At 48.6% G+C, this 14,989-nt stretch overlaps 1 protein-coding gene across 1 annotated transcript in view; it reads left to right on the top strand.

The window, feature by feature from the left end:
* Positions 1–1,089: 1,089 nt before the first annotated feature.
* Positions 1,090–14,989, top strand: part of LHFPL1 (LHFPL tetraspan subfamily member 1) — a 57,297-nt gene continuing 43,397 nt past the window's right edge. Inside the window, 1 exon segment of the mRNA XM_059733123.1 lies at positions 1,090–1,218. Within this exon segment, the coding sequence (XP_059589106.1) occupies positions 1,090–1,218 (129 nt within the window).

Raw genomic sequence — 14,989 nt, forward strand, 5'->3', positions numbered from 1 at the left:
AGAGGGCTCTGTCTCCAAAACACCATCTGAGTTGTCATCTAGCTGTCAGCAGTTCACTTGTCAGTCATGTCTGTCCCAGGGTATGGCCAGAAGGAAGGTGCATAAGTTTAGCTCACAATTCTGTGGAGCTGGGGAAAAAATGGTGTTTGGGTTTAAATCAAGTGTCTATTCAAATCTCCAGTTAAAAGCTAACCTACGCTGGCTTAAATTTACTGCGCAGTAAATTACTGCACAGTAAGTGGGAATAGGCTGGCATCTACACATGCAGCCAACCTTGGACTAAATTTAGTCCCAGGCCATGAGCAGCCTGCCATGTTCCTCCCTGTGACCACCAGGGGAACTCCAGCCTCTGGTCACATGGCTGCCAGCCCTTGGGACTAACTTGAGTCCCAAATTGAAGCCATAGTAGACAGCTGCCACAAGTCTAACTTTAGTGCCGGATTGAAGCCAGGAGAGGTGGCCAGCCAGGAGCCCCGGGGCTGGGCTCAGGCTGGCCCCCTAGTGGCTGGGCAGACCCAGCAGGGAGGCCCCTTGGGTTACCGCCCATTAAAGCGTCTACATGTGCGTTACTGTGTAGTAACTAATTGGGCATAAATTTGATATCTGCATGATATCAAATTCCAGATGCAAATTGCAAATCATGATGCAGATATCAAATTTATGCCCCCATTGGTGAAAGTCACCATATTTACTGCACAGTATGGGTGTGTACATGTAGATGCATACCCATACTGTGCAGTAATTTTGGTTACTGCACAGTAAATACGCATGTGTAGACTCACCCCCAGTGTGCTAAATGTGTCAGGGGGCAAAATGAAACTTTTCCTATTAAAAGTCTCTTATGTTTTACCTGCACACACTTTGGGTTTCTGTAAAGCAAAGATTAGGGAGCGAATTATGGACCAATGAACACCTTGATGAGGAGGTAACTTTTATATGAAGTCCTGAGGCTGCAGTCAGATTCAGGATCCCAGGTGTGACCAGCTGTGTTGTACAAACACATTCCAGAGCGGAGTTCAGAATAAATCTCATAAATGATCAGTGCACAGCAGTTGCACTGATTTTGCTACTGAACAAACTAAATCAATAATGGCCAATGTATCCAGTGTGAATGTATCCAGCCAACAGCGTCACACCAGTCTAACAATCAGCACAATTTCTACAAGTAAAGCAACCTTGAGAGCTGAAGAAAAGGACCAAGCTAAAAGAAGGGAAAGGGTACATTGCTATAATGCTGCTAAATACTCATTGCTATAATGCTGCTAAGCCAAGAGCATATTTTCCTCATGGGTCATCACCTTGCTGAGTCTTTTATTACCTACTCTGTCTTCAGCCTAGATGGCTTATCTGTGTCTAAGGTATTTTGATTGCTTTGGGATCTCAGTGATTTGAGTCCTTTGATTTCTTTCCAGTGTTGCAATACCATTGAGGAAGCCCACAGACTTTTCTCCTGAATCTGTGGCAAGCGCAAACGGGCAAGGTGCACCCAGAACAGGCCTCTGAAGAGCAAAACTAATTAAAGCACATGAACCCCTGTGGCCCATTAGTGAGCAGGTGCTCTCCTGGCACATAGATCTACCCACCTTTCTATATATTCTTACCTGCAACCCTGGGTATTTATGCAGGGACACAATTTAATTGTGAAATAGCTCTTCTATGATTGATTCACAAAGACCTTGTGAGGTTGTTTTCACATTAAGTTGAGCATTTCTCTTCAAGAGCACAGTTTATAACCAGGTAGGAATGCTCAAAAGCTTTGTCTCCATGGGCCAAGCTCAGGTCATACTGCAGAGGGACATCCCTGTTGGTAGGCCCTTCTTTGGTGGTCTGTAGCATACAGCCATGGAAATACTATCTTGAAAAATGAGAAAGTGTTTTCAATGCCATGCTCAGCAGCAGGCTCCTGTCAAGGAAAATAGAGCAGCCTCATCCCACTATGTTTATAATTCATTAAAAAGCCCCAGCTCCCAGACAGCATGTGGTGCCCTGCCAAGCTGTGCTGCATCTGCACGATGCGACATCTGCCGCACAGGTACCAAGTGGAGGGATGATCCCTGCTGTCCCTTGCTGCACGGGGGGACTCTGCCATGAGCACCCAGAAGCTCCAATTGCTGCTGCTATAGCTGGTGAGTGCAGAGCTTAAAAAAAAGCTCCACACTCACTGGCTTCTGCCAGGCAGGGTGGGAGGGGGCAATTCCCACTGCCCCCCACTGCCCCGTGCTGCATGGGGGGGGGGGGGGGGTTGTACCATGAGACCCCATCCCCCACCTGCTCTCCCAGCCACATTGATAGATTGCTGCCCAGCCTGGCCCCAGCTCTGGGTTATTTAAAACAAAAAAAAAGTCCCACACTCACTAGCTGCTGCAGTGGCCACTGGGGCTTCTGGGGGCTCATGGCAGAGCCCTCATGCAGTGTGAGGAAGTGGGGGGCAGTGGGGATTGCCCCCACCTGGCAGGGGCCGGTGACTGCTGGGGCCGGGCAGGGCAGTCATTGACAGGGCTGGGAGAGTGGGTGGGGGATGTGGCCTGATTTGGTGACAGCCGAATCTCCAAATCAGAGTCAGCCGAATGGATCCAGGACAATGATTTGAATCACTGAATTGAATCACTGTTGCCTGAATTGGCCGAATCCGAATCTGAAGCGAATGCTAGCTGCTTCGTATAGGCCTACTATTAACTTAGCAGCCAGTCAATAAAGCACTTAACAAGGGGGCTCTCACGTTGGATACTGTCTGGGCTTTCTCCTCCCTCCTGCAGTGAGAACAGTAGCGAGACTATCAGGTACATCTCTGAGAAGTGAATCAAGTCTTTGGGAAACTGGCTGCTTTTGAAAAGGGCTGGGGTGGTTTAGGGGATCAGTCGTGGCTCCCAGAGTTTTCAGGGTTTCAGCTTTAGCTTCTGTCTTATTCTGTGCTGTATCCATTCCTGAAGGATCAGTGGTAGCCCATGTGAAGAGAGGCACCTAGGTAAGTGAACAAAAGTAATTTAGAATTAAAAATAGAATGAGCCACAGAGACTGAGGCTCTCACTACCTACTGGAACAGCTGTCCAGGCCAGGATTGAAATATATAATCTGTTCAACAAGGGGATGTTGTATATCTTGGAGATTAGATGGGGTGTTAAATCACAGGTGATTTCTCAACACTGGGCATTCAGAGAGTGTGAGACTCAATTAAAGTGATCTCTTGTATTGTATGAGTTTGGAGGCACATGGAAGAGTTCAGTCACCGGATTTTTAATCTAGAAACATATCTGATTCTCTTCAAAGGGAAGGCACTTCAAGCACAAGGTTCTGTATGCAGGGGTTGCCAGAAAGATCAAAAGAAAGCAAATGTTGCTCACTTTCATTTTATAAATTATTACCATCCCCTTTTTCAGCCAGAGGGATGGGAGCACGTGAAGAACTTGAATCAGTCAGGTGTAACAACCATCCTGTTTGCTGCTTTGTTTCTACATGTTCACAGAGGTGTATTTTTCTGCTCACTAATTACTCTAACTGCTTTCTCTGTGCCCCTGAGAGGATGCACTGGCAGGAGACAGGATGTTACATTCCATAGCAGAAAAAATCTTCATTTTCTTTTTGTGAAAAGGCTCTGCATCTTACAGCCAATGAAAGACAAAGTGAGAAGAGGTCAGTACTTTCTGCTAACCATGCACCGTCCATATGGTGTTCACTGTGTTTGGTCTCCTTGGTAACAACCATTCTGCAAATACGAGTTCAGATTTTTAAATAAATGCTTCTGGACACGGTCTACATCCCTGCTGCATTCCCTCTCTTGGGCTGTGTTAAATGGATTTATTGGAAGGGATCCTTAGGAAAGTAGTACATTTAAAATAATATTAGAGATTAAGAGAGTATTAGAGATCAGAGATGCCACTTGCCTTGTACTTATTTTTTTTAGTAAAGCACTGGAACAGGTTACCCAGACCGGTTGTAGAATCTCTATCCTTGGTGGTTTTTAAGATCTGGGTAGACAAAGCCTTGGCTGGGATGATCTAGTTGGGGATGGTCCTGCTTTGAGCAGGGGGTTGGATTAGATGACCTCCTGAGGTTCCTTCCAACCCTAATTTTCTATGATTTTATGATTTGGGAATTTATCTGCATATTGCAGGTAGCCTCCTATTTGTCCTAAGGAGACTTGTGGTTGGTGCTGACTTGTCCATCCCCACATAGGCCAAATATGGACCCCTGATTAGATCTTATCTGGGGATAACAGGAGAACTACATCCTGGGAAATCAATCGTCTCCATGTTCTATGCTAGAGCTGGAAAGAAGAAAATCCCTAAGAGGGACAAAAAGGATGGAGGTGGAAAAGGAGGAGTTTAAAAGGGACTCTCAAGAGGCTTCAGGAGAGCCAGGAAGTTTTGGGCAGGAGAGAAGCTCAAAGAAGCATGGTTCTGTAGTCGGGGGTAGCTATACTGTGTTCTGTACTCCACAAAGTGAAGGACTGTGGGATCAAGCAAGGTTAAAGGAAGCTGACTTAGAACAGGGGGAGACAGGAACAGACTCAATGAGCAGGAGTCAGAGATTCTGGGACTCCTGGGCTAGGGACAGAAGTTACACATAAACCAGTTTAAGCGATCAGAAACTGATTCAAACCTGTAACAGAACATAAGTGCAGTGCACATAAACCAGTTTCAAAATGGCCAAAACTGGTTTAAGATAAACCTGGTTGAGTATAGACTTAACCGATTTGGGTCAAACTGGTTTATGGAACTTCTGTCCCAGTCCTCTTCCTGGTTTAAGTTAAACCAGAGTCCCCCAGCAGCCTAGCATGCCTTTCAGCCCTGGGCTGTGCTGTCTGCTCCAGACAGCAGGGCTGGCCCCGCCTCTTCACTGTCTAGCCAGAGCAGGGACAGAGGTGCATGGCCAGATGCCAGCCTGGCCTGGCTTCCTAAGGCTAAGGGGGCAGGGGGGCTTATTCTCCCCCTCCCCCTGGGGACCACAGATGGGGTCTTCTTGGCTGCGTGGAGCAGTCTGTCTCAGGGTAACCCCCCCTCACTGCTACAGTGGCAGGGGCAGGGGTGTGGCCAGAGCCGGCCGGCCGGCCAGCATGGGACTGCCATCCGCCTGCCTCACCTGTGGCTGAGGCTGAGGCTGCGGGGCAGAACTGTGCCAGCCAGCAGGTGATGTGGAGGGTGGATGCGGAAGGGCCAAAGCCTTTCCCAGCTCGCTGTGGATTGGGCTGGGGCCATGGGAGCTGTGTAGCTGCATTGCTCCCAGCTCCCAGTGCCCAGGCTGGACAGGGCTGTCATGAAGCCACAGCCAGTTGGGAAGATCCTGGCCTGGGCCATGGGGTGGGGGCCTTCCCAGCTGGGTGCGGCTCCGTGACAGCCCAGCCAGGCAGCATGGGCAGCGGCTGGCCAGGCAGTGGTATGAAGGCCATGCTGCTGTAGCTGTGGATGGGCACCTTGGCAGCTGGACTGGCCATGTCTGTGGCTGCCTAGATTGGCTTGGAAGTGCCAGCAGGCCTGGAACCTGGCAGCCACCCACCATGGGGCTCGTGTGCCCGCAGCCACCACCACCATGCCCCCATCCAGTCTCTGTGCAGCACATGGCCAGCTACAGCTGCACCACAAGCTGTGTGCTGGCTGGGGCTGGCAGGGCTTTTCTGTCTCCCTCACCTCCAGCTGCCATTGCTGCTGCTGCCCTGCCCCTGCCATGCTGCTCTGGGTGGCTGGGCAGGACGGGCTTCTGCCCAATGCACGGAGCTCTGGCTCCAGCTCCTGGCTGCCTTCCATTCTCTCAGCCCACCCAGCGTGAAGAGCAGCCCCTGTGGGTGGGTAGAGCGGGTGGAAGGCAGCTGGGAGCTGGAGCCAGATCTCCATGCACTGGGCAGAAGCCACCAGGATGAAACTTTCATCCTCCCAGAGTGGCACTGAATGGTGCAGCAGGAACAGGAGCCACAGCTGGAGGTGAGAGAAGCAGAACAGCCCTGCCAGCCCCAGCCAGCTCACGGCTTTGGTGGGACTGTTCCCATTGTGGCTACAGCTGGCTGGGTGCTGCTATGCTTCCTTCACCTGCAGCAGCTCCTCCTCCTCCTTTCCTGCCTCTGCTGTGCTGTTCCGGGCAGAGGTAGCAGGCTCTAGGCGTGCTGGTGCCTATGATGTGGCCCGGGCAGCCATGGGCATGACTAGTCCAGCTGCCAAGGCATCCACCTGCAGCTGAACTAGTGTGGCCCCTGCACTACTGCCCAGACAGCTGCTGCCTGTGCTGCTGGGTTGGGCTGTCATGGAGCTGCAGCTGGCTGGGAAGGGCCTTGGCTTGGGCCCCTCCCACCTGGCTGCAGCTCCATGACAGCCCTGCCTGGCCTGGGCACAGGGAGCTGGGAGCAATGCATCTGCACAGCTCCTGTACCCCAGCCTGAGCCACAGCCCACTGGGAAGGGCCCAGCCCCTGTGACCCAGCCTGGGCCAGCCCCTCCATGCCTGCCCTCAGCAGTGCCTGCAGGCTGGCCTGGCACAGCTGCACAGCCCCAGCCCCAGCCCCAGCCTCAGCCTAGATGGCAGGGCCATGCTAGCCAGCTCTGGCCAGATAGCGTGAGTGATCAGCGGTGGGGAAAGCTGGGCAGGCCCTGGCTGGAGTCCTTGTGCCCATGCCCCATGGGAGACAGGGGAGTTTAATCCTCCTCCCTGCCCCTCTTTGCCTGAGTCGCTGCCCGGGCTCCCTCCCCGTGACCATAAGCCTGGCGAGGGCTGCTTTACCCCTCCCCCTCCAGACACACCCTGGCTGGGGTCCCTGCAGGCCAGGATGGGCATACATAGCTACCTGCTGGGGTGGGGGTGGGGGTGGGATGGTTGGCCACATGCCCCAGGTCAGCTTCCCTCCAGTCCTGTGGTAGAAGGGATGGGAGGGCTCACCTTAGCAGCCCCGGGCTTCTAGCCTGAGCCACTGTAGCCTGCATTTCTGGAATCAACAGTGAATGTCTATTCACTTGCAAATCAGTTCAATCTATGCAGGTTAGACTAACCTGCAAAAACTGAATCAATTCAGGCTTGGGCTGTTTGAATGTCTGTCCCTAGCCCTGAGAGGTCTCTGTTGTGAGCCCAGATCACTCTCCAGAGTAGTGAGGAGACTGAGGCAGGGGAGTCCATTCCACCTGGCATGTTGTTTTGTCTAGAGCTGTGTATTTCTTGTGTTAGATAAGCAGAATGACTGTTTCAAAACCTTTACCGAGTCTGGCTGTCTGTCCACTTTTCACTCTTGTGTTCCTGGAGAGGAAAGCTGTACACCCAGAGTGTGCACACAAGGTTGGAGCTTTAGGAGAGGGTGTGCTGAAGTCTGAAGGACTAGAGGAGTCAGCAATTGTCCTGGAGGCAGAGATTGGCTAGCCATCAGGCTCCATCTCTATGAAAGGGAAGCAGAGAGCCTGTACTTAGGAAATATGCTTGATAGGCCCAGGAAAAAACAAACAGCCTAAGATGACTGTAGGATTGTTTAAGGGAAAATTAGGAGTATATGGGCTGAGTGTGTGAGGTCCAATACATCAGCCTAGCCTAGTGAGTGTTCAGCGACAGGGAGCTCTACCAGAGTGGTATGCACGACAGTATTCATGAGTATTAGCACTAGAAAATTGATTTTAAGCATTGCATTAATCCATTTAAGGAACAGAAATACAGTGGGGAAATGGCTCCCCCATGCCAATGGGGGTTTTGCAACTGACTTCAAGGAATTCAAAATTCCACCCATTGTACGTGATATGTATGTCCAATCCCTGGAGATTAGATTTTGACATTCAGGTACTTGCAATTTACTGCTCAGGGCCTAACTATAGGCTAGCATCCTTCACAAAAACACGTGGATTAATTTGGAATGAAGAATCAATCTGAGTGAACTGTGGTCTGTTCACAAGCAAAGAGAGGTGAAATGAATTTAAAAAATGTTATACTTACAGATTATTCCCTACTTCATGCTCTATACTTAGTGTAGTGTATTTAGGGTTTAGAACAGAAAGATGGGTGTCAGGGCACAGGGCTCCAGTTCATTTTTCTGCTACTGACCTTTTGGGCATCTTTCACCCACTCAGGCCATGTGCCTGTTTTCTTAGGGGTAAAATGGGGACAATAATTTCATTATTCAATAGTAAGTCATCGTTCACATGTTCTAATACAACTACAGTTTGCAGTTACCATTCTGCTGAAGAATGCGCCTTCTTACGGGGCAGTGATTTCTCCCATTTTGTACTGTCACCTCAGTATTGGAGATGAGTTTGAGGGATTAGCCTGGGATCGGACTCCGGCTCAGACCAGCTCTGCCGCACAGCTGCATTATTAGCACTCTGTATGATGCTGCTGAAAATGAATGTCTTGCGCTAAAGAGCCATAGGCAGCTCCTGCTTTCATATCTATTTCCTTCATTTTTCAGCTCCTTGGAAAATACAGTTACAGCAGGTCATCTCATTATTTTAAAGCCAAACATGATACTGGTCAGCTGCAATAATCCAGTTGGTTAGCTGCAATAATCCAGTCCCTAGAGAGACTTGGAAAGCCTTCAGCAGTCTCACTAGTTAGCTTTCGAGAGAGGTAATGTACACTGCTTTTAAGATTTTCTTTAACACGTGAGAGCATGAATTCCAGGACAAAGACGGGGGGGTCCTGCTTTATTTACATGAATACATGTATCCAGTGTGCTGGTGGCAGGCTGTCATAAGTGAGATCTGCCCTCACCCAAAAGCCACTGGTTCCCAAAAGCTTAAGAAGTGTTTAAAGGGCATGCTGTATTTTGCTTGCTATTTACAGGGAACTACCACTGGCTCAAAAAGTAGCTCCACAGGTGAGGCACTAGATTTATTCACCACCTGATTTCTCTCTCTGCTATCTGTAGCTCAGGCATGAATCATCTGTAATTGTCCAGGAAATACCTTCCACTCATGGCCCATGTCAGGCACTCTCACTGAGCCAATGGGCTTGGATGTCAAGGTACATAAGCCCTAGTAGAGATTTATGAGAGCCTGCTGGAGAAAGAACCACGAGACGCTTCGCATGCATGGCTTTAGTCATCAAGAAGGTGGAAAAAAGCGAAGCGGGACATTCCAACCTTTGGTGGAGCACTGCAGCAAGTATCACACGCTGAAGAGATAAGATGCGAGTCAGCCACAAAGAGGATGCTTCTTTCCAATCTATATTGGAAAGACAAATATGACTCAAAGCAATTAAGTAGAAAGCAACCTAAAATATATGGTTAGGTGTGGTTTAACATTCTTTATTAAGAGAGACAGGTCCAAAACAATCCTCTCCCTCCCCCTGGTCTTGAGTCACTGGAGAACTTGAAGAAGCTCAGCTCCAGCCCTGTAATGGGCTGTGTGGCACATATACACAGGCATCCTAGTCGTAAGCAGGGAACTGGCTTTGGCACCTGAAGTGCCACGATGACTTTTGCTATTATTATTTGTATTACAGTAATCCCTGAGGGCCTCATATCAGGCCTAGGCTTTGCACTAACAGGGCATGTCTACATGTGTGTTTAGGCACACCTAAATTTAATGCACATCACCTTAATGCACATTAAGGTGATTTAGGCTTGTGTCTACAGATGCACACATTAAAGTGTGTTAACTCTGTGTGCGGACTGAAGTGGGTCTAAAGTTAGTCCCAAGTCAGTCCATACACAATGTTAATGCATCTTAATGTGTCTACATGTGCGTTAATGTGCTTTAACTATCTGCATTTACATTTGATCCCTGCAAAAGCAAAAGCATAGCCTAAAATCAACATTTTTAAGGTGCATTAAGGGTGAGCACATGTAGATGCATGCCCTTAATGTGCCTTAAATTGGGTTAAAGTGCCTTAAATCAGAACATGTAGATGTGCCCACAGATAACAAACACAAGAGCACTCAACCTAAACATTACAGGCCCCACTGGGCAAGACTTGCTTTGTCTTGGAGACTGCCAATGGGTGTGCCAGGCAGGGTGACCTAGATTTCATAGATTTCATAGACATTAGCGCTGGAAGGGACCTCGGAAGATCATCGAGTCCAGCCCCCCGCCCAAAGGGCAGGAAGTCAGCTGGGGTCATAGGATCCCAGCAAGATAAGCATCCAGTTTCATCTTGAAGGTGTTCAATGAAGGCGCTTGAACAACCTCCGGTGGCAGGCTGTTCCAGACCTTGGGGGCTCGGACAGTAAAGAAATTCTTCCTTATGTCCAGCCTGAAATGATCTTGTAGTAGTTTGTGACCATTCGTCCTTGTCATCCCTTGGGGCGCTCTGGTGAACAAACATTCCCCCAGATACTGGTGGTCACCCCTGATAAACTTGTAGGTGGCCATCAGATCACCCCCGAGCCTGTGCTTTTCCAGGCTGAAGAGTCCCATGGCTCTCAGCCTCTTATCATAAGTTCTGTTTTCCTGACCTCTGATCATGCGCGTGGCTCTTCTCTGGACTCTCTCAAGCTTCTCCACATTCTTTTTGAATTGTGGAGCCCAAAACTGGACGCAGTACTCCAGCTGCGGCCTCACTAAGGCCGAGTACAGGGGGAGAATGACGTCCCGGGATTTGCTTGAGAAGCATCTATGGATGCAAGCCAGCGTTTTGGTCACTTTACTAGCCGCAGCATCGCATTGCAGGCTCATGTTCATCCTGTGGTCAATGATGACCCCCAAGTCTCTTTCTTCCATAGTGCTAACCAACATAGCACTGCGGGTTTTTCTTCCCAAGGTGGAGAACCTTGCATTTATTGGCGTTGAACACCATCAGATTCTCATCCGCCCACTTGCTGAGCCTGTCCAGGTCAGCCTGGATTATCCACCTGTCTTCTGGTGTGGATGCTTTGCCCCAAAGTTTGGTGTCATCGGCAAACTTGGCCAGTCCGCTTCTGACTCCAGTGTCCACATCATTAATGAAGATGTTGAACAGTCTGGGTCCAAGGACAGAGCCTTGGGGGACCCCACTGGTCACAGGACACCACGATGAGTGACTTCCATCAATTACTACCCTCTGGGTCTGACCCCAGAGCCAATTTTCCAGCCAATTGATTCGTGGAGGACCCAAGGCTACAATTGGCCAGTTTCTCCAAGAGACGATCATGGGACACCAGATCGAAGGCTTTTTTGAAGTCAAGATATATGACATCAATCTCATCTCCCTTGTCCAGGTGATAGGTCACCTGGTCGTAGAAGGAAATGAGATCGTAGAAGGAAATGAGACCTGCAGGAGCCTTCTAGGTTTCATCTATCCTAGTGAGCTTATTGTTCCATAGTCATTTCAGAGAGCTGCTAGGGCTCCCACCTCTGCTGAGGGAGCACTCTCATAAAAGAGGTGTTCATTAGCTTGGTTTGTCTCTTGCTTAATTTGATTCATGAAGCTAATTTAATCTTTAAATATTAGATAAAGCAACAGCCAAAGCCATTTTCCCCTCAATATTACAAATCACACTCTGAGGGCCAGGTAGTTATTATACTTGAAGGGCTGATGTAAAGAAGAGTTTGGAAAGCACCTTTTCTCTCTTGCTGTAGGGAAGGGGATGCAGACCAATCAATGGATTAAAGTTGCAGCAAAGATCAGATTTAGATCAGATATATTGAACATTTTATTTACTGTTAGAATAGTGAGGCAGTGGAATAGGCTGCCTAGGGAAACTGTGGACTCTCTATCACTGGAAGTGTTCAAGAGGGGGTTGGACAACCAGTGGTCAGGGATGTTCTAGACTTATTTTCTACTATAGGTATTTCCCATGCTTCTGGGCTTTGCTGGTTGCTTTGGCCCCCTCCTCTGCCCACCCTGACATACACAGTAGAAAAAGGGGGGTCTTTTAAAACCTCCCTAGAGGCATTGGCTACAGCTAAGGCTGGGGACTTCAACTGGGATGTGCCAAGTCTCCAGCTAGGAACAAAGCCAGAGCTTCCTAGCTAGAGGGTCTTGCCACTCCATGCAGGATCAGACTGATCACCATATTTAGGGCCAGGAAGGAATTTTACCTGATGTTCAGATTAGTACAGACTGTGACCATTTTTGCCTTCCTCTATAGTGGGGAGCGAAGGAGGGTGGTGGTGGGGCATAGTCCTCTAACCAGGACCTCTTGGGCATGTATTGACAACATTTTATAGAAGCGGGACATTGGCTACCATGGTTCTTCTGCTTTACCTGTGGCAGGTTAAGGTGTTAGGTCTGTGTTGTGTTAGGGTTCATGGTAGTCTTATGTAGAGTTTAGATTATGGTTTGTATGGGATGGTTTAGGTAGGATAATACTGCCTCAGGCAGGGGTTTGGACTAGGTGACCTCTGGAGATCCCTTTTAGCCTTACTTCTCTATGATTCTGTGACTCTGTGTGAGGCTACAGAATTCTGTGCTATGGCTATTGACTCATGGCCACTAAGAGCTCTAAGTACCATCTCTGCAAGAAGATTTGATGTGGATTCCCTCTGCTGTAGTTACTGTGCTCCTAAACCAGCAGTTCTCCACCTCTTTAGACTCAAGGCGCTCCCTTAGCAAATGCCAGCTCTTGGCTTTCACTTGGAAAGCTATGGAAAACTAACAATGCAATTCTTCTTGCAAAGAACCCAGGACTTGCAAAGAAGTCAAGGACTTCTGCATTGCTGACTGACTTGCCAGCTTTGCAATGGATAGTAAAAGTGATCAGTGGTTACTGTCTCCCAGCTTTCCTTCGATTCCTAGGTCATCCCCTTTGGCCAGTACCAGGTTCAGCAGCGCTTTACTTCTTGTAGGTCCATAGACTTCTTGAGTCAGGTAGAGCTTGTCCATGCACATGAGGAAGTTTTGTGACCGTTCAGATTTGGCTGATTGGTCCGCCCATGAGATGTCTGGGTACTTGAAATCTCCCATGGCAACCATGCACCCAGGGTGTGCAGCCTCAGCCAGTTCTCTGGTGAATTGCTGGTCAATCTCTTGTTCCTGATTAGGAAGTTTGTAGTAGGCTCCTACTATTGTGTTCCCTGTGCCACGTTCCCCACGTATTTTAACTCAGAGGATCTACAGTCATCTTCCATGGGTGCCAATGTCAGCTTGCAGGGATATGTAGCCGTCCTTGACATAGAGAGCTACATCCCCACCCCTTTTTTCTGCACGATCTCTCCTGTACAGGGTATAACTGTCTATACCTGTGGCCCAGTCATAGGTGGATTTCTACCAGGTCTCTGTTATCCCCATGATATTGTAGTCATTCTTGTTTAGCAGGAGGACCAGTTCCTCCTGTTTGTTCCTCAAGCTCCTAGCATTGGTGAACAGACATGTAAGTGTCCCATTGGAAGCCCTAGGCTTCCTTGCACTCCCTGTAGGACACCGTTCCAGGGCTGGGGTAGGAGTGGATTCCCTTAAGTGCCCTAACCTGCTGGTTTTGAAGTAGTTGCCTGGTTGGCTTGCTATGGTAGTAGTCCGCCCATCCCCCAGCAGGCTTAATTTAAAGCCCGGTCGAGCAGGTCAGCCAATCTGGTTGAGAAGAGCTTCCTCCCCAGTGATGTGAGGTGGAGGCCATCTCTTCCCAGCAGACCACTTCCTCTCTCACTGAAGAGCGGACTGTAATTGTAACACATCTATGCAATATTATTAGACTAGCAACTTTTGCCATTGCTCCACATCTATCATGTTAGAAAAGTCCTTCCATAAAAACACTTTGGCTATCTGCTGGAAAACCATCCACCTGAGCACAAAACCAGTGAAGTTGGTCTTTACTTGTATAAAGATGTGGGTCCTTAAATATTCATTTGATCTAGGATCCCTTAGCTGCTATACCGTTCATATACACAGGTATAGCAGTAAACATCATGGTGCTATGGCAGTTCCTAGTTCAAATCCACCTGATAGCAGCTTTGATCCAAAGACTGAAGGTGCTCTTGATTCTGTTCTGTCACTTTACATCACAAAACCAAACCAAACTGTCACTGGATGCATCTACATGTGCCCCCAACTGCACAATTGTTACTGCACAGTCCTGGTGGTACACAGGTCATTTCCAACCCTATTATGCAGTAGCATCGGCATCACTGTTTGTGCCTGTGGATGCTATATTGCTGTAGCGGTGAACTACGTTGCTGTAGCTTGTTACTACGGTGACATAGCATCTCACGTAGGTATGCCCACTGACTAGTTTGTCATTAGTCTCTGCTGAGAGGCTGAGCCAATATTTTTGTCCAGCTTGTGGTGTTGGCTCTGGATTTTGGATCCAGATGCCTTGTTCCAGGGGCACCCAACCCTCAGACCACCCACGACCTTTCCATTTGATAAAAGGCAAATTTATTGATACAAAGTGATAACAGAAAAGAAACAATACAAACAAACAAACAATCAAGCAATTCTATATATCTACTAATCCTAGGGCTGTCATCAGAGACAAGAAATATCTGTCTGGCCAGGATGCAGGATTCACTTTGAAGGCTCTCTCTTAGGTGTCAAATGTCAGCAGCCTGGAGATGGGATGCCGAGGCCCACCCCCTCCAGCGGGGTGGATGAGACATGCTGGTGGTGTACCCTCTGTCCATGGTGGCCTCGGGAACAGCTCTCAGGGGATGGGAACCAGTCTCAGGGACCCTTTTGGGGAGGAGGATGAGAAGGACCCTTTGTTACTCTTACATCTCTGCTTCTGTATTCTTTTTCCTTCCTGATGACACTTCATCCATGGCTATCACTGATTGGTCTCTCTGTGGTCATCATACTGTCCACGTTCTGTTTTGTTAGGACATTCCAAGCTCATCACATGCACACCTTTCCCAAAACAGGAATTTCATGCCACCAGTTTCTCAGACTATGTGTATATCTGTTGACCTTGTTGTGTCTGGGTTAGACACCTTGTCTCCCTTGAAGGAGAAACTGTGTGACTGTGTGAGCACCAGGCCTTTAGAAATCAATTAACCCCCTGCTTCCCATCCTAAACCATTCTAAAGTGCGTGCATGCACACACACACACACACACACACACACACACACACACAGAGCCAATTCCCTAAAAGCAAACCTTTAAATACCATTTTCAAACCATCTGTGGCACTGAAGAAATGTAGCCTGTTCTTGGTCAGTCCCTAGGTACTCTCATAATAAAT

Source organism: Alligator mississippiensis, chromosome 8 (assembly GCF_030867095.1).
Source record: "Alligator mississippiensis isolate rAllMis1 chromosome 8, rAllMis1, whole genome shotgun sequence".
In the NCBI taxonomy this organism is placed as follows: Eukaryota; Metazoa; Chordata; order Crocodylia; family Alligatoridae; genus Alligator; species Alligator mississippiensis.